General features: G+C 46.7%; 3 protein-coding genes across 13 annotated transcripts; 2 read left to right on the top strand and 1 right to left on the bottom strand.

Annotated features, from left to right (window-relative positions):
• Nucleotides 1–412: 412 nt before the first annotated feature.
• On the bottom strand, nucleotides 413–2,931 carry LOC121198339 (heat shock 70 kDa protein 1). The gene is made up of 2 exons (XM_041062385.1): nucleotides 2,704–2,931; nucleotides 413–2,529 (listed from the first exon to the last, which is right to left on the bottom strand). The coding sequence occupies exon 2, from the start codon at nucleotides 2,508–2,510 to the stop codon at nucleotides 591–593; it is 1,920 nt and encodes a 639-aa protein (XP_040918319.1). The 5' UTR covers nucleotides 2,511–2,529; nucleotides 2,704–2,931; the 3' UTR covers nucleotides 413–590.
• An 879-nt stretch (nucleotides 2,932–3,810) lies between these two features.
• Nucleotides 3,811–13,187, top strand: sh2b1 (SH2B adaptor protein 1). 2 transcript variants are annotated; one of them, XM_041062600.1, is made up of 10 exons: nucleotides 3,811–3,974; nucleotides 5,375–7,528; nucleotides 7,642–7,743; nucleotides 7,930–8,021; nucleotides 8,116–8,198; nucleotides 8,727–8,882; nucleotides 9,122–9,333; nucleotides 9,864–10,038; nucleotides 11,467–11,557; nucleotides 12,285–12,442. In XM_041062600.1, exons 2-10 carry the CDS (start codon nucleotides 5,801–5,803, stop codon nucleotides 12,304–12,306), a joined length of 2,661 nt encoding a protein of 886 aa, XP_040918534.1. In that variant the 5' UTR covers nucleotides 3,811–3,974; nucleotides 5,375–5,800; the 3' UTR covers nucleotides 12,307–12,442. The 2 variants fall into 2 exon arrangements, with proteins under 2 accessions (XP_040918534.1, XP_040918535.1); XM_041062601.1 differs by lacking the exon at nucleotides 11,467–11,557 and having other exon boundaries at nucleotides 12,285–13,187.
• A 3,063-nt stretch (nucleotides 13,188–16,250) lies between these two features.
• On the top strand, nucleotides 16,251–27,608 carry atxn2l (ataxin 2-like). Of its 10 annotated transcripts, XM_041062281.1 has the most exons (24): nucleotides 17,449–17,636; nucleotides 18,034–18,091; nucleotides 18,794–18,850; nucleotides 18,965–19,036; nucleotides 19,134–19,332; nucleotides 19,477–19,595; nucleotides 19,903–19,994; nucleotides 20,192–20,398; nucleotides 20,508–20,809; nucleotides 21,802–21,885; nucleotides 22,178–22,318; nucleotides 22,510–22,587; nucleotides 22,714–22,775; nucleotides 23,078–23,394; nucleotides 23,665–23,734; nucleotides 23,876–24,037; nucleotides 24,165–24,228; nucleotides 24,565–24,731; nucleotides 24,920–25,049; nucleotides 25,368–25,483; nucleotides 25,747–25,929; nucleotides 26,214–26,373; nucleotides 27,185–27,291; nucleotides 27,378–27,608. In XM_041062281.1, the coding sequence occupies exons 1-23, from the start codon at nucleotides 17,455–17,457 to the stop codon at nucleotides 27,241–27,243; spliced, it is 3,081 nt and encodes a 1,026-aa protein (XP_040918215.1). In that variant the 5' UTR covers nucleotides 17,449–17,454; the 3' UTR covers nucleotides 27,244–27,291; nucleotides 27,378–27,608. The 10 variants fall into 10 exon arrangements, with proteins under 10 accessions (XP_040918222.1, XP_040918215.1, XP_040918216.1 ...); XM_041062288.1 differs by lacking the exon at nucleotides 17,449–17,636 and adding an exon at nucleotides 16,251–16,356 and having other exon boundaries at nucleotides 27,185–27,608; XM_041062282.1 differs by having other exon boundaries at nucleotides 23,879–24,037; nucleotides 27,185–27,608.
• Nucleotides 27,609–27,709: the final 101 nt, after the last annotated feature.

Here is a 27,709-nt window from a genome sequence, read left to right as displayed (position 1 = left end):
TAATACGTACAGTCACGTCATTGTTGTCCAACTCCACATACTTCACTGGAACTTATGTTGACAAGGAAGTTTAAGAATATACATAAAAACCTATTTATTTATATTTAACTGGACCTGTTTACTTATTTGTATTTTTTTCTGTCAAAATATCAACGTTTTATTCAGCATGTGCTTTATATGTCCCCATTTACTGACATGTCCCACACACAGCTGAGAAATTAGGACAGAGATAAATGTCAGGATTTGTAATATTCATGTTTTTTTCTGCGTTAGACATTTTTAATATGAAAAACATGTAAGTGTATTTTGGTGGGAAACTGGTTGAATTCATTTTTCAGTCTTAAAGAATAACTCAACCTTTAAACATGAAAACCAGAAGGATGAAACAAAACAGCCATAAAAATTTGATTTGATTTTCATCTTTATTGCGATTTACAGCAAAGCAGAGATGAAAAATACATCTACATTTTTAGGATTTTTATAAATTATATATCACATGAAATAAGAATCAAACTAATGTACAAAGGTAGATAATAACAGTTGTATTTCAAACAGTCCCATTAATCACAGAGTCCATATTAAGGGCCACTTTAGTCCACCTCCTCAATAGTGGGCCCCTGAGAGCCGGCACGTGCCTGCTCTCTGCAGCTGCTTGCAGGCATCCCTCCCTGATACAACTTGCTGATGATGGGGTTACACACGTTCTCCAGCTCTCTGTGCTTGTGTTGGTACTCCTCTTCATCAGCCAGCTGGTTGTTCTCCAGCCAGGTGATGGTCTCATCACACTTGTCAATCACCTTCTTCTGGTCCTCCTCACTAATTTTGCCCTTCAAGTTCTCATCCTGCACACTGCTCTTCATGTTGAAGGCGTAGGACTCCAGGGAGTTCTTGGCAGCGATTTTGTCCCTCTGAAGGTCGTCCTCAGCTTTGTATTTTTCAGCGTCCTGCACCATCCTCTCGATCTCTTCTTTGCTCAGTCGGCCCTTGTCGTTGGTGATGGTGATCTTGTTCTCTTTGCCGGTGCTTTTGTCCACCGCTGACACGTTCAAAATGCCGTTGGCGTCGATGTCGAACGTGACCTCGATCTGTGGGACCCCTCGCGGAGCAGGTGGGATTCCTGTCAGCTCAAACTTGCCCAGCAGGTTGTTGTCCTTGGTCATGGCTCTTTCCCCTTCGTACACCTGGATGAGGACCCCGGGCTGGTTGTCTGAGTAGGTGCTGAAGACCTGGGTTTGTTTAGTGGGGATGGTGGTGTTGCGCTTAATCAGGGACGTCATGACTCCTCCCGCTGTCTCGATGCCCAGGGACAGAGGCGCCACGTCCAGCAGCAGCAGGTCCTGAACGTTGCCTGAGGTATCGCCTGTGAGAATGGCGGCCTGGACGGCAGCACCGTAAGCCACCGCCTCATCTGGGTTGATGCTCTTGTTCAGCTCCCTGCCGTTGAAGAAATCCTGCAGGAGTTTCTGGATTTTGGGGATTCGGGTGGAGCCCCCCACCAGGACGATGTCATGGATCTGCGCCTTGTCCATTTTGGCGTCCCTCAGGGCCTTTTCCACCGGCTCTAATGTTCCCCTGAACAGGTCGGAGCACAGCTCCTCAAAGCGAGCCCTGGTGATGGAGGTGTAGAAGTCAATGCCCTCAAACAGAGAATCGATCTCAATGCTGGCCTGGGAGCTGGAGGACAGGGTCCTCTTGGCCCTCTCACAAGCTGTGCGCAGCCTCCTCAGGGCTCTCTTGTTCTGGCTGATGTCCTTCTTGTGTTTCCTCTTGAACTCCTCCACAAAGTGGTTGACCATGCGGTTGTCAAAGTCTTCTCCGCCCAGGTGAGTGTCTCCGGCCGTGGATTTGACTTCAAAGATGCCGTCTTCGATAGTCAGGATGGACACGTCGAAGGTGCCTCCGCCCAGGTCAAAGATCAGGACGTTACGTTCTCCTGACTTGCCTCTGTCCAGCCCGTACGCGATGGCAGCTGCCGTGGGCTCATTGATGATCCTCAGGACATTCAGTCCTGCGATGACGCCCGCGTCTTTAGTCGCCTGTCGCTGGGAGTCATTGAAGTACGCCGGGACTGTGATGACAGCATTGGACACCTTGTGGCCGAGGTAGGCCTCTGCGATCTCCTTCATCTTCACCAGGACCATGGAGGAAATTTCCTCAGGATAGAAGGCTTTGTTCTCCCCTTTGTACTCCACCTGAATTTTGGGCTTCCCTCCATCTGAAACCACCTTGAAGGGCCAGTGCTTCATGTCAGCCTGCACCACTGGATCATCAAACTTTCTTCCAATCAGTCTCTTGGCATCAAACACAGTGTTGCTGGGGTTCAAAGCCACCTGGTTCTTGGCTGCGTCCCCAATGAGCCTCTCCGTGTCAGTGAACGCCACGTAGCTGGGGGTGGTCCTGTTGCCCTGGTCGTTGGCGATGATTTCTACTTTTCCGTGCTGGAAAACCCCCACGCAGGAGTAGGTGGTGCCCAGGTCGATGCCGATCGCTACACCTTTAGCTGCAGACATTTTCACTGGAGATCCTGGCCTGTCAAACAGTTACACAACCTTTTAGAAACTAAACATCAGCACGTTTCTACATGTGCACTGTCTCTCAGCTCACACTGCACAGGCTGCAGTTACATTCATCATTACTGCTCTACTTAAATATTGTTGTGTCAATGTAAACTACTTTCCTCTCATTACTGAAGTGTGTACTCACAGTTTTGTGTTTTCTTGTTGGTCTGTGCGGTGAAGAGGTCTGATCTTCTCCTTCCTCTCTGGATCTTCTGCTGCGCTCTGATCAGTTTCTGTTGCTGTCTCTGCTCTCCGACCTGCCGCTTTATATCTGTGGAGCTCAGCGTCTGGCTGCTTCTAGACGTTTCACACACAACACCGTCAAGTCAGCGTCCAAGGCAGGTGCAGCTTCCTGTTTGTTATTTCAAAATAAAATATATCCGAACGAACACGACTGCTCATCAAATGAAATGACCTCGCACTTATTTTATTGTGAAAGCAAATTCTACATTGTCACTGGTCACTTGATGCAACTTCATAGGAACTCTCTAGAATCAACCTGGAGAAGTGGAGCGAATCCCAGAGAGATCCAGAAGGAAACTTATTTCTAAAATTCTATAATGTATAAGCTTGATGAAATGACTCAGCACATTAAAGCTGTCGTGCTGTAATGTAATGTTGGTTGTTCTGATCAAGGACGACATTTTAAATCTAACTTTCAAAATCAGTGTCTGTATTATGACACTATCTACATATTATACAGTAGAGCTCATATCTTCTAAGCTCCATCCATCTTACTGACCGGTTTACATGTAACATTAAGGGCAACTTTAAATATATAGTAGACCCGCTGACAACCCTGAATAAAGAAAACAGGGGGTCTTGGTGGGTTTGAGAGACTGTAGCTTTAAAACAACAATCAATTCTCTTAAACACTTTCCATGAATGTGTTAAGAAGGGCTGTGTCCGTGCATGTGTGTTGTAATGCTGCCCCGGTACACACTCCTCTGTGAAACCAGCTACTTTGACTTCCACTGAGAGCAGAACAGACTGCAGCACCAGAGGGACGGTCTTACATGTGGACAGGCCGACTGAGCTGAGACCCCCCTCAGGATGGAGGGGTGTCAGGTCTTAGTGACGGTCGAGCTCTGGTTTAGTTTGTTTGTGAGAAGGGGTGGGGTGGAAGTACGGCTCCTCTCTTCGTGCTGATTGTCCCAACTCACTCGCTGAAACCCGGCGGGTTTTAACGGCAGCTGCGGAGACCGACCGTTGACTGCATATGAAAACCGACCTCCCAGCTATCGCGAGAAACGGGGCAGCGCGAGAAGAAGGGGGTCCAGGCAAGGCATAGCAATATTCATATTTAGCGACAACAACAACCTTTACGAAAATGATTGTTCCGTGATGAAAGAATGGTGAAATGTGAGCCAGTTTCACCCAAAGACACGGATGAAAGCACTGGACTGTGATATACAGGTACAGAAAACACAGTACATGGTGCTGAGCCAATATTGATAGCTAGCTAGCTGGTTATTAATAGCGAGCTAAGTGGCTAACGGTTAGCCTAGCTCGCTAAGAATCTTTGGCGTTAGCTGCTGTCGGATGATTCAATATGTGGTCATCTGAGCCACAGGTTACAGGAGACACCACATAATAAGATATATCTGACCAACACTGCTAAATAAAGATGATAATGAATGGCAGGTCCGTAAGCAAGTGAACGCCAGGTAGCTATTGTTAGCTCGCTAACGTTACACGTCTTTAAAGAAAGCTGAATGAGCAAGACTCACATTGCTAGTTCATGGTAGCAAGCTAACGAGTGAGGCCAGTTTATCTAATTTGTGTCTGACTTAACCTGTGATTAAAGAGGCATTATCTGTAGTTAGAAACCATTAATCTCCTGGGAAGTGGTGGTGGAAGTATCCACATTATATGAACAAGCAAAAGTACTGCATTTCAAGTAAAAGTCCAGCAGTGACAGTGCTATTTTAGTCAAAGTGTGTATGTAAGTATGTAATACTACATCATAGAAATACTGGTACAGGAGGAGATAAAATTTTGTTTTAATACTTGGTAGTGTAATTGAAAATGAAGCATCATATTGCGTAAGCTGTTCATATGTTTTGTGTTTTGTTAAGTAAAGTAACTTAACAAGTACCTCTAAATTTGTACTCAAGTACCGTACTTGAGTAAATGTACTTAATTACATTACACCACTGCTCCTGGACTGTCTGTGTGACCACTTGTTAGTTTATGAGTATGACATGTAACAACAGAGTGTTTAGTTTCTCACGTGGATAATTTGATCACTAGAAACTGACAGATAGAATGTTTTATAGTAAGAAATAAAATCAGGCTGCCAGGCAATACTGGTACATAAGGCCAGTTTGCCACAGACAGTAGAGCGTGATAATGCTGGTTTGCTCTCTGAATGATTTCGTGTGCAGTATGCAGTGGTGAAAGATACATTCATATCCTTTACTTAAAAAGTAAAAGCAGTAATATAAAAAATGTAAAAATCAAAGTGTTTGTGGTTTTGAAAAGTCCTAAAAACCAGTTCAACTTCCAAAAAAGCCAAAGGGTCTTAATGTAATTTGAAAAGTCTTAATCTTTCTTACCTGCTGTAGGCAGTAATAGGATAAAATATTTTTGTAGCCAGGCTGCAAATCTCTACTACAGTTCTGTCGTTGTTTCAGTGTCCTTACCTGTGTGTTGGGGTTCTGCCGGTGTGTATGAATGCATGCTCCTAAGCTGTCAGTATTGTGTGTCTGATCAGATCTCACTATGTCTTAACCTGTATATTGTGCAGAGACTGTTTTGGTGATGTATAACCAAACTGAAGTTGAAGTTAAAGTTTGTGTCTGTGTTCTTTACAGGATGTGGCCTCGCTTCTCTGGATCTATGACAGATGATGAAGAAGGGGCCGACCGTGTGAATCCAACTCCTCTTACCTCCTCTACCCTTCCATTTACTGGCTGAAACACATACTGTATTTTCTTGTTGAAACGCTAAAGTATTTAATTGCACAAAATAATGTAGCAGACAGCTTAGCCTTGGAGATATTTGACCTCTTTGAAACCCCATCTTTCAGGGGTCTGGTGCATTGTCTGTTTAACTTTTCATTTTAGATGGGGTTGAGCACAACACCTCAGTTCACACTCATTTGTAAATTATTAGACCAATGTGCCGTGTTTGCCTCCCGTCAGTTACCCCAGCTGTGCAATCACTTCAGGTTTCTGTTGCATGTTTGAAGTGATTTGATAGACCAACGGGTCAGTCAGCGCCCCTGGCCTTTCAGGAGGATGAACGGCTCTCTTTTAACTCCGCCCAGTCCACGGGCGACAAACTCCTCTCCATTACCTCCCTCACCTTCCCCATCTCCATCCCCACCATCTCCCTCTTTGCTGCCCCTGTCCCCTCGGCCACCCCCTCTCCCACCTCTGGTGAGCCCTCCACCCCAGGCCCACCCATCCTCCCTCTCAGACACCCCCACACCCTCCCCCTCGCCTTGCCTGAGCTGGACCGAATTCTGTGAGCTTCATGCCCGCGTTGCAGCCGGTGACTTTGCACGCCACTTCCGGGCTTTTCTCCTGGAAAATCCTCACTACTCCCCTGATTCAGCAGCCGCCTTCTGCCGGCGCTTCACTGACCGCTTTGTTCGTCACTTCCAGAGTGAGCTGGAGGGGGCGCTCCCGCCAAGCTGTGCTTCTGGTAGGGACGAAATGGTGAGCTGGGCTCCCCAGTCAGATGCTACTTCCCTGGAAGAGGAAGCAGTCTCCCCTTTGTCAGCAACCGGGGGAGCAGTCCTCCCATGTCCCCAAACTAACACAACACGGGCTTCATCCAAGCCTGCACCGACACGGCTGGTGTTGGAGAACCGCAGCGGGGACAGGTTTCAAGATTCTTATGCTCACGGCCAAGTCCTGCCACCATCGTCCTCATCGTCATGTTGCTCCTCAGTGGGAGGGAACAACGGGAGGCGTGAAGAGAGAGGGGCCATGATTGCCCCTGGGAATGGGGAGGCACCAGTTGAGGAAGAGGAGGACAGCTGGCTCGGGGTGTCTTCTGTCGGGGAGGATGTTGAGCCAGAAGAACGGGAAGCAGAGTCCACAGAGGTGGACAGTGCTGACCCCTCCCACACTCCTCAGATTCCACCTTCCTCATCCTCCGCCAGTCCTCCACCCGACTCCAAAGGTAACAGCACGCCCAACTCCTCCAAAAACAAACTGAAGAAGCGCTTTTCACTGCGGAGTGTGGGTCGTAGTGTTCGGGGGAGTGTCCGGGGCATCCTTCACTGGCGAAGCTCCTCCAGTGACTCGGCCCAGAGCCAGCTGCCCTCCAGCTACAGCTACACTATGGGTGTGCAGGACGCTAGCTTGGTTTCAGCCTCTAAGAGGAACTCTGGTACGCAGCCTCCCACACCCACCTCCTCCATGCCTGTCTCTCTGTCCATGCCCCTCTCCCTCCCCCACTCCTCCTCCTCCTCTCTGCCTCCCTCATCTTCAAGCAGCGCCACCTCTCTGTCTCTGTCGGAGGCCGCTCGGGATCGGCGGCGGAGCAACGGTGAAGGAGGTGAGAAGGAGAAGTGGAGCCATCGTCTGGAGAAGCTCAGACTGTCACGATCCCCTCCTCCTGTCCTCACCCCCACCGCCGCCGGCTCTCACTCCACCTCCTCCACACTGCCTCCGAGTAGTGCTGCCGCCGCCGCCATGGGACCTCCACGAAAGGTAGGCCGGCTGGTGAGAGAGGGAGGAGTGAGCGTTAGCTCATCCAGTGATGAGTTAAGTGGGAGCCACGGCTTTTCTGGCTTCTCGTTCGGTCTTCTGCATCACGGTACGGACAACAACAACGCTGCCTCAGCTTCATCTGCAGCAGCTCAGACAGGCCAGGTGCAGCCTCTAGCCAGTGGAGGGAACGTGCCCTGGAGAGGAGGACGCTGGCATAAATGTCGTCTGGTCCTCAGAGAAAGGGACAGAGAGGGTGGTGAGCGGGGAGAGGAGTACTACCTGGAATTCTTCATTCCACCCAAAGTAAGTGATTCCCTCCTTCCACCAAAGCATGTTGACAGTTGTTACAGTTGGTAGCTCTGTTTATTTATCGTAGGAGATTGTAGTTATTCATTTTGCTTGGTTCGCCTCCTCAGTCGTCAAAGCCGCGGCTGACAGTCCCTTGCTGTTCAATTGTTGATGTGAGGAGCACCACAGCGCTGGAGGTCCCTGACAAGGAGAACACCTTTCTGCTGCAGGTAATAACACTGCACTTACGTGGCATGTCCTGTGACCATTCAGCTACCAGGCGCTTCCATTTTTTTCCAAATATAATAATCCACACAGACCCTGAGAGACTTGTCATTATAGAAACCCTCACATTTCTTTCTTCTCTTCTTTTATTCCTGTTTATATGTTTTTCTTGTGCTTTGATTCCCTCTCAGCTGGAAGGGTCAGCGCAGTATGTGATTGAGACACGAGATGCTGTCCAGATGAGAGCCTGGCTGAATGACATCAGGAACGGCATCTGTCTCAGGTAACGAACCAGGATGGAGTTACTTTGCATTTTGCCTAATGGGTTCTCCCAACAGGTGTGTGTCTGTGTTATAACTGCCTCCTTTCCCCCACAGTGAACAGGAAGATGCTGAAGGTGTGTGTGGGGGGCCATTAGACATCAGTGGAACTCCTGAAATCGTCGATCGTCTTTCACAAGGTATGTGTGTAATTCAGTGGCTGCTCTCATGCTGGTCTGATGTAACTGTGGTAATGTATCTGGTCTCTAACTGTGGATGTGGCTCTTCTGTTAATTTAAAAGTGCTGATGTTTAAAAGTCATCACGTGAACGCAGTGGAGTTTGTCATATTTAAAGACCCAGATATTTCCCCTCAGAGGGTCAACACTGGACCTGCATTCATCAGGTGGACACAAACGACGCTCCAAATGAATCATGTTGCTCAGTAAACTTCCTAACCATCTGCCCAGACCAGGTGACCTGATGGTGTTGAAGAAAGGTCAGGGGGTCACCAAAATAATTAGGAATCATGTTCTTATCCCCTGCAGATTTCACAGTGAACTGGCCAGTTTGTCAGGTTGTCAGAACTTCGAACCAGTTCCCAGCATGTTTATTGTTATCATTATATTATTATAATAAATTGATCTATAAATATAGATAACAGTCAGTCAGCATTTGGGCCTGGGATTTTCTGCTGTCTAATGTCTCTGCTCCTGTTTGTTGTGTCAGTGTGTTATGGAGGTATAGGAGGCTCCTCACCTCTGATGGATCCTCTCCCACCGGAGCTGCCACCTCGAGCCCCTCTCGACGAACCAGACGGCCGTATTCTTGGGGGAGGCGGGGCCAGTCTGGGCACACCTTTCGCCGAGACACCTGATGCCACAGGTGAATACCATCCATAATAAATTTAACTACAGGACCAAAGTTATGGTCTTTTTTGTTTTTAAGGGATTGCCATGTAGACGGGTGTGCAGTTAGTTGAACCAGCTGCACCTTATTTCATAGCATTGTAGCTGTAATTCAGTTTTAATCTTTAGAATTTGATGTAAAAATGAAATATTTACCACCTTTCAAACTCTGTAAAACATTAGTATTTATTATTATACGTACCTTCACCCATCCAGGGTCCTTCCTGTTCTCTGAGGTGACGTCTGCTGAGGTGGTGGAGCATCCTCTCAGCGAATGTCAGTGGTTTCACGGCACGCTGTCCCGCCTCAAAGCTGCTCAGCTGGTGTTGGCTGGAGGCCCGGCGAGCCATGGCGTCTTTCTAGTTCGCCAGAGCGAGACACGGCGTGGGGAGTACGTCCTGACCTTTAACTTCCAGGGCAAGGCCAAGGTGAGTCTGGGAGTACGTCTGGATAAAGACAGAATTATAATATTGATCAATCAGCAGATTACTTTTTGATAAATCAATAAATTATTTGATTCATAAAAGGCTAGAAAATGGTGGGTGAAGTGTCCGTCACAGTTTCCGGAGCCCGAGCTCTTCACTGGTCTTGTTCTGTCTGACCGACCATCCAGTGAACAGGCATGTAAAACCTGTAAAGCTGGTAAACGAATCCATTAATTGACTAATTGTTAGAGCTCTGGAAATATTACGGGTCAGAACTGAAATGTATTATATTTCAGTGTAGATGCTTTGTTTCATCTGTCAAAAAAAAGTAAATCAGAGCAAGAGGCAGGAGGCTGTTTTACCTTCATATCCTTCCAATCTTTTCTCACATGACTTCAGTCAAAATGTAAAATTAGACCTCATATTGAATGGTGCAGAATGTTTTCACATTACATTTAATGGGAAATGTTGAACGTTAAGTTTGACTTTTGATCAGCGAGTCCTTCCCTGACTTTTTCTCCTTTTCCTGTCAGCACCTCCGTTTGTCCCTGAACGAGGACGGTCAGTGTCGAGTGCAGCACCTGTGGTTCCAGTCCATCTTCGACATGTTGGAGCACTTCCGGGTGCACCCGATCCCCCTGGAGTCTGGCGGCGCCTCGGACGTCACGCTCATCAGCTTCGTGGGTGCCACAGCTGTTCGCCAGCCAGGTATGAGAGCTCAACGCTCCACATTTAAGAATAAAAAGACACATGAAGCAGAACCAGCAACAGGGGGCATAAAGGAAACCGATTACTCTCCTTTCAGACATGGCAGTTTAAAATGTTTGTTACATGTCTGAATAATTTCCAGAGTCACTTTTACATTAAAGTCATCATGGCACTCTTACTGGTCGGACCTGTTTTTAAAACATAGATGTCCTCACGTGACCAAAACAAACAACAGCTCGTCCTAACGTTTCCTCCCTCTGTAACCGTGCACTGTTGGACTTCATGGAACAGCAGAATTCTCTGATAGATGATGAAATTGTTGGTGGAGTTTATTTGTCAGGTCATCATTAATCAGACTGTGAGAGAATAGAAAACACTCCAACCCACAGCTGCTCTCCGGCAGGGACACTGCTCTGTTTGTGGACCAGATGGCAGATATCACCCAGCAGTGTGGCTCTTTCTTTATTAGTAACATTAATAAAGGTCTAAGTGATTAGTAGAATATGTTGGACAGAAAGCAGAAGCACCTTATGGAATAAGGTCCGCCTGAAATTTTGTGAAAAGTTGCAAGGAGCACTGATGTAACAGACACTGTCTGAATGTTAAAAGGCCTTTACAGTTCAGTCAAGTTCATTTCACAGATTTGCCTCAGGGAGCTCTGTGCAGCATATGACAGAATCAGAAAGGGAAACCTCTTTAACTGAAAACAACACGAAAACAGTTTGCGTTGTTACGTAGTCCATGCGTGAAAGGAGCTTTATGGTAAACACAGTTCAGTCGGTTGTTGTTCTTCCTCAGCTCTGGTTAGTTAGATCTGGTCTGAGCGTCTCAGCCAGATGTTCCATCTTCTGTTGGACGGTCACCATGAAGGTGTGTGTTGTTAACTTTTTACGGACAAACTGTGTGATATCTACAGTTGCTGAAAGCTGAAAGCCACATCAGCGTAGTCTTCTCCCACTGTGTCCCCTTAACACTTCGTCTTTCATGCCATCCTTTGCTTTTCCTCCCTTCTTCACTGATCTGGAATCAGATTGTAATGTAATCCTGGATCATAAACAGCAGTTTTTGTTTCTATAAGAAGCGTTAGACATTGCTCAAATTGAGCAGCGAGTCCTCGGTTGGACCGGACCATTTGCTGTGTCGTTCCCTGTCTTCACTGTCATCATCGAAATAAATATGCCCCAAAAAATCATTTCAGATGAAAGGAAAGCCCTGACTCTGCAGTACGGCCATCAGCGTTCACCTTGTTCATTTTAAATAACTGTGAAGAAGAGAAATTAACCACAGATGTTTTGGTGACAACCTCCACTCCCCCACATTATGTGCTGCTGCAGCCTTTCCCATCTGCCCACTGTGTTACTGCACCCGTTGGTGTTCTGACCTCTCTGTTGTTGTTGTTTGTTGTATCCGTTGGCTCATCCCTTGCAGGCCGGGACAGGGCAGGCAGCCGGCCCACAGTCTGTGATGTCATCACCACGCGCCATCCTGACTCTCCATCAACCCCCATCTCTGACTGTGTGTAAGTGAGACCGGACCCGGCTGAGAGCAAGTCTGAGAGAGAGGGAGTGTGTGGGTGAGAGTGAGTGACCGATGAACAGCGTAATGACCTGTTATGTTCTGTCCAACATGTTTTAGATTTCTTAGTTGTAGTCGAGTTGTGGAGCACTTCCCAAACACAGAGGCAGTTTAAAGTGTGTTACATGAAGCGGAGACGTGCATTAGAACACAGCATCGAAGCTAAAGGCTTCCTACAGATCCACCAGCCCCGCTGGGTTTATGTTCTTCAAACAGATCAGCTGCACAATCCATCACTGTCACTCAGTGAGTGGAACCAGACTCAGTATGTTTACATGCACTTAGATAAACCCTGGATCACTGATTACCTGTGAACGTCAGAGACAATAGCACAACACAGTCTGAGCTGTATTTGAATGTCAGCAGAGCTCTCTGTATATATGTGTGTGTGTGTGTGTGTGTGTGTGTGTGTGTGTGTGTGTGTGCCTTCATGACTCCCATGGACTCCATGACTGCAGACTCCTTCACCTAACCGTCCACTCACTGTCATTTTCTCTTTTTCTCTCCTACCTCTCATCCTTCTTTACTCCGACTACACTGTCACTTCACTTCTTACACTTTTGGCCTTATTTTCTCCTCCTTCTCCCTTCTGCTTCCTTATTTACACTTTTCTCTTATTTTTCCCCTTTTCTTTCTTTTCTCTGTCTCTCATCTGTTTCCTCTCTGTGAAGACTTGACCAGCAGACCCCGTAGCCCTCCTCAGCCTCCTCCGCTGCCCCCGGGCCGGCCGCCGCCCCCGACTCCACCCCAGGAGAGAGGAAATGAGACGGAGCTGGGAGGGGGAGGAGGAGCAACTGTGGTGACGATAGCAGTAACAGGAGGAGGAGGAGGAGGAGGAAGCGGAGGCAGCGGAGGTGGTAGTGGAGGAGGAGTGGAGGACTGGGAGGAGAGGGACAGGGACACTCCTCTCCGCCAACTAGAAGCTGTGGAGGGAGAAGAGAGGGATGGAGCGAGGGCGCCCCGAGCCATCGATAACCAGTACTCCTTCTTCTGATGAAGGGAAGGCCAAGAGGGGGAGGAGTGTGTATGTATGTTTGTGTTTCTGACTGTGTGTGTGTGTGTGTGTGTGTGTGTGTGAGTGAAAGTGAGATTGGATGAGGCGGCGTACATCATAGCCATTCATAACCAGTATTTTTATTTTGTTAGCAAGTTGGAGGAGACGGAGGAGGAGGAGGTGTAAAAGTACTAACACTATACGAGAGAGAGAAGACTTAAGCAGACAGAGAGACGGGCAAGAGCAGCTTTACAACACTAACTTAGCGGTACATTTCTTTTTATTTTTCTAGTCTGATAAGCTTTGTTTCTGCCGGTACGCCTCACAGCAGGCTCTTTCTTCTATGTGCAAGTGAACAGTAGTGAGAGTTTGAGCCCTGTGAAGCCAGCAGTCCCAATACCTCACAGTGGTCCTGCCAAGACGGCACATGCTCGCCAGAGGCCAAACATACTCTACAGACATTTCTACTGTGGCAGGTAGACCCAAAACAATTCACTCTCAGTGGGACGGAGACAACGTTACAGCAACCTCCATTAAAAAAAAAAAAACATGATCCGGGCTTAAAGCTTCTGCACAAACCTGCAGATTAAAGTCTAAATAACGTAGATGTGTTAAGATCAGTACATGATTACATTCATGTGTGATTGAAAAAGCTAGAACACCAAACGGACGTGAAATGTAAATTTAAAATCAGCATTAAACACAACAAGTGGTTGAATGTATAATGATAATAATACTAACACTAAAGATGCGATGTTGATTTCCATATGTTTGCTGTTTCAGTGCCACCTGTCCTGAGTTTTAAACACCAGCAGCTGTTTGTTCAGACACATTAAAACAGGTTGCGCATCATAAACTAGTTCTTATGTAGAGATTAGCTGTAGTTGAACTGCAGTGGTGGAAAGCAGCAAAGTACCATACCTGAGTACAGTTTTGAGGTAGTTTACTTGAGTAGTTTCATTTTATGCTGCTTCTACTCCACAACATTTCAGAGGGAAATATTGGCCTTTTAACTCTGCCACGGAAAACTATGGTGAGCTTATAAAATACGAACTTGGCAGCAACCGATGAATATTTTCATCATCAATTAATCAGTTAAATCATTGTCCGAACAAAACTCCACCACCCTTTGAATTTATGAGATTAGTGACATTAAATCAAAGAAAAACAGTTGGTCCTCACCCTGGAGAAACCCACTGTTTGACAGTTTTGATAAAATGTCTGTAAATGAAGGAGTTAAAATTAGCTCTGTCTTAACCTGTGACAGCTTTATAAAATAAACACTGATACGTTTTAAACCTAAAAACATAAAATATATCAAATTCAACCCTATGAGAGGAGTCGTTGTGCATAATGAGTACTTTTACTTTTAATACTTTGAGTATATTTAACTGTTAATAATTTTATTTAGATGATATTTTCAGTGCAGGCCTTTCACTTGTCTGCCCTGTTTACACTGAGGAGTGAAGCGGTGATTCGGTGTACAGGTGACATATCTGACCTGAGCGCTTGATGCTGTTTAATAACGCTGTAAGTCTTTAATTTTAAATTAGATTTCACAAAAATAGCACAATATACCTCAAATTATGAAAAAATAATCACTAACATTTCAGTTAATGAGGATCTGCTGGCTGAGACATTTCTTAAGTTTCACAGGTGCAACCTGATTTATTAAGTCACAAGTTTGAAATGAGCTCGTAGCTACTGAAAGCTCAGGACTACACATGGACTCAGTGATGGATTTATGAAAATCTGGTGCAGCTCAGTCCAGTTTGGAGATTCTGGAGCTGTATAAGAACCTCATATACTCTTGTAACTAGCAGGTGGTTAAACTGAGCCACTCTTTGTGTCTTGTGATTGGAAACGCTGTCCAGTAACAAAAAAACAGCCACGTGTGAATGTGACGAAGAAGCTTTGCAGATGACAGATCACACTAAAATAAGCCATTGGTATCTCCTGTCGCATTAAGGTGACAGGAAAAAACAGCTGCTGCTATTTCACCAAATACGATCACACAGAAGGTGTAACATGCTGCTGTTATCTGATCCCGGATCAGTGCAGACACTGAATGATCTGCGTAAATGGACAAGTTATTTTCCAAACAGCTTCAGGTGTATAGGACCTACCAACAGTAATCATTGGTCGTGGCCCTTCTGCCCTTTACATGGTGTAGTTTACAGTAACTGATTAAAATACTAAAATTACTTATAAAAAGTTATTTAGTGAACTGTAAACATGCTGATGCTAAAGAAAACGCCCACCTGTGTTATGAAGTTCCTCAAAGACCCCGTTTGCCACTACACAAGGCAGCTTTAAATTCACCGATTTTTAAATGGAGTTTGGTGCAGCGTTGTCATTGTTGGGTCTAAGTGGCACATGAACTAGAGCAGGCAGGAAACATTTACCTCAGTCACACTCAGCAGCATCACTCAGTATATGTCTCTCTCTCTCCCTCTCTCTCTCTCTCCCTCTCTCTCTCACTTTCTCACTCTTTCTCTCTCTGACACAGAAAAAGCTGAACAGGGAGAGATGTTTTCTTTCAGAGAGAAATTATTGATGATACCAATAATAATAATATTGATGGAAATAATAATAATGACGGTCAGAATAATAGTATTAATTTTATTTGTTTTTAAGACACCTTTTTATTTTGTATGCTTACTCCGTGTAACACTTGTTCCGACTCCATCTTGTAATTCAGTTGAAATGTCTTTGTGCCTTTTTTATTTTTGGGATAAAAAGAAAGAGAAAAAAAAATTTGCTATAATGCCTCATTCTCAAGGCTACAGTATCCCTCGCTCTCTTTTCATGCTGTCTTCTCCTCCTCAGCCTCATCCTCCATTCATCAAGGCTAAAAAAATATACAACTAGCAGAAAATGTCATTGAAAATACCTACTTTTTCTACTCGTGCCTTTCTGTGTCTGTCGTCTCGTCATCAGCCTCTGCCTGCATTCGTGTCGCTCTGTCTTCATTCATCATTCAGTTTAGAGCTTACCTGTTTTCTTTCGTCATTTCTACTGGACTTTCTTTGCTCATGTGTTTGTCTGTATGCACCTTTCCCCCCGATCATCACGTTCTTTATCCTTTTCTCAGTTTCAGAACTCTTTGTGCCTTTCTCTGTCTCTTTTCTCTCTTTGCTGGGACCGTGTGTTGAGGGTGGACGGTGCTGTCTGTCCGCCCTGTGTGGTTAGTTTCAGGTACTACATTGAATTTAATGATAATGATATAATATAAATATAGTGAAACATAGTGGTTGGTGTGTGGTCATTTTTTCCTCTAAGTTTTAAATGTAATTCATTTGTAAGACATACACTCAGTGGTCACTTTATTAGGTACGCATGCTTGACTCACAATTTGACTTTGTACTTTTCTGGTATCACAAAGCTGGCTCACTTTAACCAGATGACCATGGTAACCTCACTACTAACCAATCAGATCAGTAGAAAAGCTGAGCTGTCTTTCCTACAGGATCCTGACAGGGACAAGATGAGTTAACGTGACAATAGGAACAGAAGATATTTTTATAGATCAGTGATGATCTATAATATAATGATAATAACTGCAACATTTCAGTCAGATTGACCTCATCAGACTTTAACTCCTTTCTCCTCTTTGCTTTATCACAGGGAAGAGTCTGACACCTTTTTCACATCACATGTTCAGAACAGTCACATTCTCAACATGTTGTAAGCTTCATGATGCAGGTTATCCAGGATGGCTGATGTTAGGCTCACTGAGGCCAGGCTCTGTGAGTGTTTTTCTGTTTACGCTCATTATTTTTACACCAAAACACATTCTGTGTATCTTTCAGGTCTACCAAACACAAACAAACAAAATGTCCTGCTAAAACAATCTGAGGTTTTTGAACAATTTGAAATCTGTTGTATCTGTTCAGCACAGTCCTCCTTCAGCTGAAGCTAATATGAGGCTTCTGCAGTCTGATTAGGTGACAATCTGTAAACTCATGGTTTTTCTCAGCAGATTTTCTTAATGCAGCTAACTCTGTTGAAGAAAACCGTACACTTCTTTTTGGTTTGTTTTTTTCCGCATGAGGAGGATGTTGAGGAAGATAGATGTTATCTCGGTGTGTAAATATTAGTTGCTTGAGGAAGTAGAATCCCATGGGTGCGATGCATGTCAGGAGTAAACGGTTTCAGATTATAAACTGTTTATCAGATGGCGAAATGAGAATAGCCTTGTTAACGGTAAGGTCATGCAGAGCTTTCAGTCGCGTCTCATGGGCTTCCTCTGTGGATGGATGAGATGTGTTTAAAACACCATGAAAACCCACTAAGTGGACACTGATTGAAGATTTTTCAAGCTTAATAATAACCTTATGTGCCCAGCTCTGCAGTATACCACTCACTCTGTTCTGTAGTTTTACGCTTTGCGTACTGCTGGCAGGTTTTCTGGCCAAAATAAAGTAACGACTGCCTTTTTAAAAATACTGTTACGGAGGTTAAACTTATGTTACGTATATTTTTTGCAATTATTTTTTAAAAATTCGTTTTCTGTTTTTCCAGCTACAAAAGAAACCGTTCCGTTACATGACCTCTGTGAGGACAGTCTGTAAGGCTCAGTGTGGTCATATTTCTGATTGACAGAAAACCAAGTCAATGAGGGAAAAGGTCAGGAGGGATTGCCTTAAAGTCTGACCAATCAGCTTTCACATTAAATCAATAGGCGGGGTTTATCATCGGTGCGTTCGTTAGAGCTATTCGGTTGAGCCCGGTTGATGTTGACTCACTGTTGAAACGTGGAAACGTTAACACCTTCTTGTCTGGAAGTGGTACCCTGAGATAGAGTAAAAACTCCTAAACATACAAATGAAAATGTTTTAATTGGAATGGGATGCCAGGAGCCCGTCCACCCCCAGAGCCGAGCTGGGTCACATGCGCAGCAGTTACCGGGTGTTGACAAACCGAACGCACCCGGCGCCGTGTTTTGTTGTTGTTTTTCAGCGGTGTTTCGTGTTTGGCCTGTCAAATCGTGGGACTTTTCACTGGAACGGCGAGACTGGAATAAGAGGGATGCACATGACTAAAAAGTATAATTTATAACTAAGACTTGCTCACCTGTCAGTTTCTAATGCGATGACAGCATCGTCTCTAGCGGTTCGTCTGTGTCTCTTGGTAAAACTCGACGTCTACGCCAGGCTAGCTACCTTAGCTTACCTAGCTAGCTGATTTTTACTATTCTGTACAACAACAACATTTAGATTTCTTGACTTTATATTCAAGAGAAACATTTTAAGATCGTCGCAGTTAGTTTGGTTCTTAGAAAACCGTGCCGTGTCAGTCCTTAAGTTGCTGCCTTTATAGGAAGCTTGCAGTGTTGTCTGTGTGAGGCTTGTTTGTATTGTTCTCAGTGAAGGAGGAGTTCAGATTTTTAGCTGTTAGCTGACAGTTGTGTTCACCTCTTGCAGGACAAGGAGCACAATGAAACCACCATCGCAGACTCGGTCATCTCCTGTAAGCAGCCTTGTAAGTTGAACCCGCTCAGTGCATTTGTTAAAACGCCAAGCTGTGATTGTAGTGAGCAGCTGATGAATTATTTACCCCGGGCAGGTGTGCTCATGTTTGCCTGGCTTATTCTGAAATAAGACAGAACAATGTACGATCTTCGTGTAAACATCCAGTCTGCTGAAGAGTCCTTAAAGGCACAGTCCAGCCAAAAGACTGGTCTCATGAACAGGACTGGACTCTGCCACCACTTAGAGATGTAATAAAATCAGTGTAAAAACTCTTCATTGCAAGAAGTTCTATCCTGTGCAGGGTGTGTGATAGGAGTGCTGTATATTGTTTACATTATTATTACTGTTCATACAGAAACATTCATATGCAAAATGTTCATTTGTTTTTAAATCAAATGGAAACTTAGGTGCACATTACATCCCAACCAAAACACCACAGACCAATATTAGCTTATCCCAGCCTAACCAAGGAACCTAATCAATATTAGCTGTTCATTTTAATGTGATAAAAAAAAAAATTGGTCAATATATTGTTGTTGAATTTTATAGCTAAGCGTTTGGCTTAAAAAATATGTCCAAAGAAAAAACATATTATTGTCCCATCACACGTGCTGACCTTTGATTTTGAATTTAGTATTTTTGGGCAAATCATTAATTAAATAAAGATTTGCTCTCCATGCAGATTACGCTTACTTATGGTCTGTATTTGCAGGTATTTGACGGTGTTTACAACAATGCTCGGATGCTTCATTTCCTCACAGCGGTCGTGGTGAGTAGTCACTCTTTTGTGGGACTCGGGTCCTGGTGAAACTTGAGTTAAAGCTGGTTTTGGTGTCAGCACCACGAACAGAAAGACTGAAGCTTTCCTCACCACTGATCGCAGGGCTCCACCTGTGACGTGAGAGTGAAAAATGGCACAGTGTACGAAGGAATCTTCAAGACTCTGAGCTCACAGGTAAAAAGCCTCTTCACACTGCACATCCTCTCTCCTCACTGTGAGTGGCTCACCCTCTGAAGTGTGACTTATCTGTGTGTACTTTTCTGTCTACCAGTGCGAGCTGGCTGTGGATGCTGTTCATAAACGGAGTGATGGAGATGGAGGTGGGGGAGGTGACGAGGGAGGAGGAGGAGGAGGAGGAAGCCAGTCCTCTGCGCCCAAAATTGAGGATATCACTGACACCATGATCTTCAGCCCGACTGACCTGGTCACCATGACCTGTCGGGATGTTGATCTAAACTTTGCGGTCAGAGGTAACCAGGCTCACAGATGCTCACAAATAACATGATACGAAGTGACACATGCACACACACACACACACACACAGGCTTGTGTGTGGTACAGAATCTCATAAACAGCTCGTGAGTTTGTGTGTCCGTGTTTTTGTGTGTGTACAGACACATTCACTGACACGGCCATCAGCACGTCGCGGGTGAACGGGGAGCACAGGGAGAAGGTCCTGCAGAGGTGGGACGGAGATGGAAATGGAGAAAATTTCGAGCTGGACTCAGACACAGTGAGGACACACACACACACCAAAAACACAACCAAGGCCTGACCGACAGCATATTAGACAGGGTGGTCTTAATGTTTTGGCTCATCAGTCCAGACAAACACATTTTAACAAGTAAGAGAAGCGGCCGCTCTCCAGTGAATGGATTTGTTTTTTGAAGGGAAGTATTCAGTTAATCAAAGGAAATGTGTGACTGATCATTACGTGCTGTATCACGTGATTATTAAACTGCACATATTTGTCTGTCTGTTGCCCCTGTAGCCCCATCGGCGTCACAGGTTCATTTTTATGTCCTTTTCTTTTTCCTCAGTCAAACGGCTGGGATGCCAACGAGATGTTCAAGTTTAATGAGGAGGCGTACGGCGTCAAGTCCACCTATGACTCCAGCCTCTCCATGTACACGTGAGTAAGATCACGGCACTCATCATATAAAACATATAAAAATCCAGGTAAATAAAATAAACAGAAGAATCAGAATCAGTCAGAAGGAATCAGTCTGACCAAACAACCATTAGATCATTTACTTCATATCAGTTTAAAATGAGCTTTACTCCCAACACAACCCTCCAGACGATCTCTCTCCTGTCTGGTCTTCCCAGCATGCCTTTGGAGAGGGGGAACTCAGAAGGTTACCGGCAGCGTGAAGCACGAGCAGCTCGGTTAGCCAGCGAGATCGAGGGAGGCCTGCAGTACCGCCGGCGGGTTTCTTTAGAGAACGATGAGGGGAGGAGTGAGGAGGAGAAATACAGCTCTGTGGTCCGAGAGAGGGAGGACAGGACGAGCCCCGGATTGTCCTCCACCGGCAGGTAAGAGCAGCTTCAGCTCCACCAGCAGATGGGACTGTGGAGGTATGGACGTGTCATTACAAAACCTTCAATAATATTTTATATCTGTGGTGCACATCCTGTTTTCCAGGGAAGGTAAATACATTCCTAGGGCTCGAGAGATTGGCCTGTCTGGCGGCACCGTGAGGACCGGAGCCTCCGGTCGAACCGCAGCGCCGACCTCCTCCAGGCACCCGGCGCCCAGCTCCTCCTCACCCAAACCGCCCTCTGACGGGAGCAGCCCGCTGTCCGTCAGAACCGCCTGTTCTCCTCACCAATCACAGAGCAGCCCACCTGCAGCCAGCAGCCCGCCCTGCACCAATCACGTTCTCCCACACTCCCTCTCACATCCACAGGCGCTGGCCGACACGACCCGCTCGTCTTTTAACGGAGGTTGGAACACAGATGCTGATTCCAGTTTCTCTAATACTGAAAATACTATCATACTGATTTCTTATTAAGTTTCAAATAGATTTTATCTGAGGGAGAAGTGCCTGTGTTTTCTGATCTGCTTCTGTTTGTTGTGTAAAGACTTTGTGGCTCCACACAGGTGTTTCCACTTGATTAGACTCTGCTCAGGTTGAAGGTGGCTGGAATTACACAACCACTCAACTACGCAGTCTAATAACACTGATAAAGGTGTAGCTTGTCCTTATCCAAACAGGTGCAGGGTCAGACAGGTGTCAGTCAAATTATACGCAGTTATACACAAGATTATACAGGTTCATTTCAAACACTGTCCCTGCACTCACTCACCCATCCTCCTCTGATGCCTGCATTATTTCAACTCCAGATATAAAACAACAATATCAGCAAACAGTGTTTTCCTGAGTGAGAGGTCAGTCCCACGTCCTGTCCTGTGTCAGAATCCAGTCAGGTGAAGCAGAGAAGGTGGGTTCAGTCCAGAAACAGAAGAAAAACAGAAGAAAAACAGAAACAGAAGCAGAAGAAAAACTGCCTTCTGACACCAGAACATTGTTAAAAACAAAGAGTTTGAGGAAGAGCAGGGAGTTGAAGACTGAACTGAGTGAATCAGAGATTCATATAGTCCCAAGTCGATAAATACCCAGAGAACACAGTTAGAGATGAAATATTCTGTCCACAAGATCAAAACGTTCTGAGACCGTAGTTTAAGTTTGAAATCAATGATCTTTGAAGGGATTGAAGGGAAAGATGAAGAGGAAGTAGATTTGGATTGAGGCTCTGATGGAGCAGATGTCTGACGACAGCCTGAGAGTCTGATCAGGATAAATAAGTGAAAATAAGTCTCTCTCTGTTTACTGTTAATGCTGTGTCACAGTTCACGCCTCCCATCATGTCAGCGTATGACTAGTACTTCGCTCTTCAGTGTGCGAGTGTTCTCATTGCTTGTCTCTCTTCTTCAGCCGCTTTGAGAACTTCCCCAAAATCCCAGAGACTTCAGAGCAACAGAAACCAGCGAACCCCGAACTCCCAGTCGTCTCCTGCAGGTAAACGCACGCAGACAAACGGCTGGAGAAGCCTCCATGACGGTGAGGTCCATGAGGTTTGTGACGGCGTGTGATCATTATAGACAGATGCAAACTCATATCTGTTTGTTACATCTGATATTTTTGAAGACACCAGGCTGATCACCTGCTCTCTCTGGACCAGTCCTGGTGTCCTACATTACACCGAACCACACTGACGAGTCTTCAGGTTTAAGGCTCTGATCAGCTCCTCCTCTCGCTCTGCCTTCTTTCAACTTCCCTCTGTCTGTCTGTCCATCTGTCCATCCGACAGTCTCTCGTGCTCCAAAACAAGATGCCCCTCCCCAGGAGCTCCCCCTTGTTGGCCCTGCCTACCTGGACTCCTCCCCCTCCACTGTCACCATGGCAACCACCACCAAACCCTCCGGCCCCACCCCACTCTTCCCTGTCGATGGTGAGACATTCTTCTTTCCTTGAAATGCTTCATGCACCAGGCTGGGACGCAGTGTCACTCATTTCATTCCTCACAGAGCTGAAAAGAGGAAGGTGACGCTAAATTGTTTTTGCTATTTGTGTAATTTGCTTTTTGAAGATTTCACAGTGACGTTAAACTGATGCATCCAGCCGTTTCTGTGTCCCCCACAGTGAATGAAATCCTAAGTTCAGCAGCTAAAGAGCGGAGTGAGAGTCTGTCCAGTCCACAGGAAGGCAAGAGCAGCAAAGGTAAAAGACTTCTGTCCTTCCACTTGTCCCTTGTTTGTACCTTTTATACTTGATGTGACTGAATACACAAACAGCACGAGTGATGCTGGTCTTTAAAGCTCCTCTGCTTCTCCTTCTGTGAACCAGCTCCGTCGGTTCAGCAGAGATCTCAGCTGGAGGAGCTCCGCAAGTTTGGGAAAGAATTCAGGGTAAGTAAGTTCAGCCCCAGAGAGATGACTTTTCTCTATAAACGTTAAAGGTAAAACTATTGAGTGAGTTTATGGAGGGTGGTTGACTTACGTGATGGAGTCATGGCTGATGTAGATGATGTCTGACAGTTTAACAGGCCTGGGGCTGTTTTCTCAGAGACGCTTGCAGAGTTTCACTGTAGTAAAAACACACTTCTTTATTTTCATCATTGTGAATTCGGGGGTTACAAACAGTTCAGCGGGTGATGTTTTATCTTCTTCCAGTCTGTAGTTTCTCACTGGTCTTCCTCTCTGTCTGTCAGCTGCAGCCCAGCTCTTCTCCTTCGTCGAGCCCAGCGTCTGCAGATCCTCCTCAGCACAGCTCCTCGTCCTCCCCCGGCCCACCTAAACCTGCCCCCTCCCTCACCTCCTGTGCCCAAGATCTGCAGCAGACCACAGATCCAGCTCCCCCCAACACTGCATCCGCTGCTCCCACACCTCCGGCTCCATCTGGCCCCCAGTCCTCAGGGCCAGAGGGGGCGCCGCCCGGGACGACCCAGCCGACCCCAGCCCCCAGCTGTGGTGAGGAGGCCTGTGCAGAAAGCAGTGACCGAACAGAGGCTGCGTCTGTGGCTGCAGTGTAAGTAACTGCTGTTACAGTACATCCACTGATTTAGTGTAACAGCGACTCATCATGGCCTTAGAACAGTTGATGGGAACCACAGCTTCAAAGTTCAGTTTCTGTTTATACCAGAGTGAGAAGAGCAGCAGAATCCATGAAGCATCAGTGCATTTGAACGTTCTGATCCCTGCAGCTCTGTCTCCTCTGTGTTCGGGGTTCAGCTTCGTGTAAACACGTTACAGCTCTTTTTTATGGATTTTGTGGCTGAATGTTGTTTTTTTTTCGCAGGCAAGTGAAAAACTCAACGCTGAATCCCAACGCGAAAGAATTTCTTCCCATAAAAGGAAACTCGTCACTGGTTCGTTTGTTGAAACTGTCGCTTGTTTCATTACCTGTCATGTGTTGTAAGATGTCAGCTGTGAAGTGACCAATCAAACAGCTGAAGCTGACTCCGGCTGAAATGTTCTTCCTCATTTCATTTCTTTCTGCGTTGCGTCAGAAGCCTGCGTCGACCCCCACTCCTCCTCGGCCGACCCCTCCCAGCCCCTCTGTGGTGCTGCCTCCTCCAGGACAGCAAGGGGGCGGGGCCATCTACAGCAGCCCACCTGGACACTACTTGTCCTTTGTCTCCCCCATCCCCATCCAAGGACACTCCATCCAGGTTTGAATCTCTTGCTTTTGTTCCTTCCCTTTAGCGTCACCAAGAACATTAGATCATCTGAAGGAGTAAGATGGACGTAGAGATTCTTATCACACTGTCTCACACTGTGTCCTCGTCTTCTCCTCAGGCTCCTCAGATGTACCAGTACACCATGTCAACTGTTAACCAGGGCAAATACCCCAGAGCCAAAGGTATACACTGCACACACGTGTGGGGCAATTTATCATGTGGAGAGTAATTTACATATCTGTTCTGCATTTGAGTCGGTCCTCCTCAGCACACTGAGCAGCAGGGTTACAGAGCTGACAGGTGTGGGACCCAAAGCAAGGGAAAAAACACCTATATCTGTGGAAATGTAAAAAAAAAGTGTCAGACACTGGTGAGAGGACACACAGCTTCTGTGGTTTGGAAATGGTTCAGACTTCTAAAGCTGGATGAGCAGCAGGTTGATATGCAAACAGAAAGATCCATCACATCTGTTCCGATACATTACTAAGCCTCAGAACGTCTGCTGCCTGCTGTCTCAGGCCCGGTGGTGGGACCCCGCCCAGAGCACCACACCTCCCCAGCCTCCCCCATGATCTCAGCTGCAGCCTCTGCCACTGGACCCCCGCTGGTGGCTTCGCCTTACCCCCTGTCCTACCTGCAGTATGGGCAGGTGATCCAGGCCATGCCCCCACACTATCACGGACAGGTACTGAGGCAGCAAACCACTGTTCAGTTCTGTTTTTAAAGAATACCAAAACTACTTACTGTTATCATACAGTTATGTTATACTATGGGTTGTGTTGTGTTCATGAAACTGGAGTAAAAATAGGAGAACATATTTTTTTAGTTTTTGATTTAAAAAAATCTCTGTTTTGTCTCTTTTGTAATTTTCAGACGGTTTACTCGATGTTTCAGGGGGGTACGAGGATGCTGACGTCCGGGGCCCCTCCTCAGCCCATGGGTCCTGGCCCTCAGTACCCTGGCCAGGCCGAGGGCCCGCCAGGGCCGCAACCAGCCATGTATGGTAAGCACGGAGGGGGCGTGATGAATCCGGCCTGACAGGAATTTTTTTCTCTTATGTTCCTGATACTCGATGGCTGCATTTTATAAACTAAACCATTGAAGGAAAAAGAACTGGTCCCAGTTTGGAGCTTTGTGTTACACCTTTTGCTATGGATAAGAATTTAGATTGAGTGAAACCAAGGAATAATCAGCTGTGTCAGGCGCCTTTGACACGTCAACACAAAGTGTTGTGCAGTCGTTTTGTTGTCCACAGCAGGAAGTAATTACAGACAGCTTTGACGACTGCAGTCATTCAGTCTCCACTCTTTCTCTCTCTCAGCTCCTCAGTCGTTCTCTCACCACACAGGCTCCATTCATCCTCCCCAGCCCTCCAGCACCCCCACTGGGAATCAGCCCCCACCCCAGCACACAGCACCCAGCCCAGGACACTCTCAGGTGGGTGCTGCTGCTGATTCACTTCTCTACGTACAATATAACATTCAGGCTTTCTGAGGTTACTACGGCTGTGAGGAAACAGCTGGTGTGAAGATGTGAGGAAACAAAATGAATTTTAAAGTTAATGATCCAGAGAAGCAGGTTTGTTCTGATGATGTCCTGATGTTCCGTCTCTTCCTGTGACCGTTTCTGATGAGCGCTGGGTGTTAACCTTTATCTCAGGGTGTTTATTTGAACTCTGCCTCACGTGTTCTCCCCCTCAGTCGAGTCAGGGCGGTCCTCAGCCTCAGTCCATATTCCACTCCGGAGGTCTGTCGGCTCCCACTCCTCCTAACCTGCCGCCGGGCCACAGCTCCCCTCAGGCCTCCTACACCATGCAGGGATACAGCCTCCCCACGCACCAGCCGCTGCCCCACGGCTTCCCTTCCATCAGCCAGCTCACACAGGTCAGCACGAACCGCCTCGTCTCTGACAGTCTGTTTATCGTCACAGATAAATTAGCGCGGGATTCATGAGTCTGTAGTTTGTTAATGAAAAGTGAACACGGAGATGTTTGGGTTTGAGTGGCCTGAGGACGCCTGTGTGGAGGAGAGTGTTTCACATCGAGTGTCCAGTCATACATTCATCTAGTTTATCTGACAGGTTGAAGTAACAGCTGCAGATGGTAAATCTGCTTCCGTCCTGGTTCAGGAGACGTCTCACAGACACATAAACCATTTGTCCCCTGTAGGCTCACGTCACAGGAGGCATGTCAGGACCTCACCACTCTGCCAGCCACGGTCCCCCACCGGTCATGCTGCACTACGCCCCCCCTCAGCAGGGAAGCGGCTCCAACCCCCAGCACGGCCAGCAGGGAGCACCGCAACACTTCTACATCGCACCGCCCCAAGGTAACACGCAGCAACACGCAGCAGCACGCAGCAACACACAGCAACACGCAGCAGCGCGCAGCAACATACAGCAACACGCAGCAGCGCGCAGCAACATACAGCAACACACAGCAGCACGCAGCAACGCGCAGCAACACGCAGCAACACACAGCAGCACGCAGCAACACACAGCAGCACGCAGCAACGCGCAGCAACACGCAGCAACACACAGCAGCACGCAGCAACACACAGCAACACGCAGCAGCGCGCAGCAACACGCAGCAGCGCGCAGCAACATACAGCAACACGCAGCAGCGCGCAGCAACATACAGCAACACACAGCAGCACGCAGCAACGCGCAGCAACACGCAGCAACACGCAGCAGCACGCAGCAACATACAGCAACACACAGCAGCACGCAGCAACGCGCAGCAACACGCAGCAACACACAGCAGCACGCAGCAACATACAGCAACACGCAGCAACACGCAGCAACACGCAGCAACGCGCAGCAACACGCAACAGCACGCAGCAGCACGCAGCAACGCGCAGCAACATACAGCAACACGCAGCAGCGCGCAGCAACATACAGCAACACGCAGCAACACGCAGCAACACGCAGCAGCACGCAGCAACATACAGCAACACACAGCAGCGCGCAGCAACATACAGCAACACACAGCAACACGCAGCAACACACAGCAGCGCGCAGCAACACACAAACCTGATCCTGTGTTTATTCATAAACAGACGTGTGTGGTGATGCATGTGTCAGAGCAGTGTGCTGTGAGTAACAGCCTTCGTTGAGTAGTGGTTTCTGTGTGTGTTGCAGCTGTTCAGGTTCAGGCTCACCCGACCCAGCAGCTGTCCTTCCATCCCTCTGCAAACTGAACTGTCCTCATCACAGCTGGATTCAGGAGCGAGGACGGCAGCGATGCTGTGAGACAAAACCCGAAAATCCCAAACAGCTCAAAACATTCCCACCTCCCGACATCAGATCATTACACCCCTGTTTTTACCCACAGCGCTCAGAGGAGCAGGCAGCGTCTCTCAGGAGAAAGGTTTCTGGATTTTAATATGTAAGACATGGACATGAAGCTGGACTGAAGACATAAACTGGTGAAAGGTTTTGGACTGACGACAGTGGAACCTTTGGTTTTTCTCTCCATCCCACTTCTGTCATTTTACAGATGAAACCAATTCATTAATAATAAAACCACTGGGAAAAAAAATGTTCTGAAACTTTTCAGTTCAATCTCCAGCAAACTACCGGCGACTGAACGCTGAAATGACTCGTGCTCTGCTGCTGTGGGCAGGAATCTGTCTTCAGGTTCCATCACCACAACACTGATCATCA

This window comes from Toxotes jaculatrix, chromosome 18 (assembly GCF_017976425.1).
Source record: "Toxotes jaculatrix isolate fToxJac2 chromosome 18, fToxJac2.pri, whole genome shotgun sequence".
NCBI classification, from domain to species: Eukaryota; Metazoa; Chordata; class Actinopteri; family Toxotidae; genus Toxotes; species Toxotes jaculatrix.
This window is presented reverse-complemented; position numbering and strand designations above follow the sequence as displayed.

Coding starts and splice junctions, on each gene's coding strand:
- LOC121198339 (XM_041062385.1), bottom strand. CDS start 2,510: ATGTCTGCAGCTAAAGGTGTAGCGATCGGCATCGACCTGGGCACCACC.
- sh2b1 (XM_041062601.1), top strand. CDS start 5,801: ATGAACGGCTCTCTTTTAACTCCGCCCAGTCCACGGGCGACAAACTCC. Junction 7,529..7,641: donor AATTCTTCATTCCACCCAAA/GTAAGTGATTCC, acceptor TCGCCTCCTCAG/TCGTCAAAGCCGCGGCTGAC. Junction 8,022..8,115: donor AGGAACGGCATCTGTCTCAG/GTAACGAACCAG, acceptor TTTCCCCCACAG/TGAACAGGAAGATGCTGAAG.
- atxn2l (XM_041062281.1), top strand. CDS start 17,455: ATGGGATGCCAGGAGCCCGTCCACCCCCAGAGCCGAGCTGGGTCACAT. Junction 19,995..20,191: donor TCCAGCCTCTCCATGTACAC/GTGAGTAAGATC, acceptor TGGTCTTCCCAG/CATGCCTTTGGAGAGGGGGA. Junction 23,395..23,664: donor GCTGCGTCTGTGGCTGCAGT/GTAAGTAACTGC, acceptor TTTTTTTCGCAG/GCAAGTGAAAAACTCAACGC.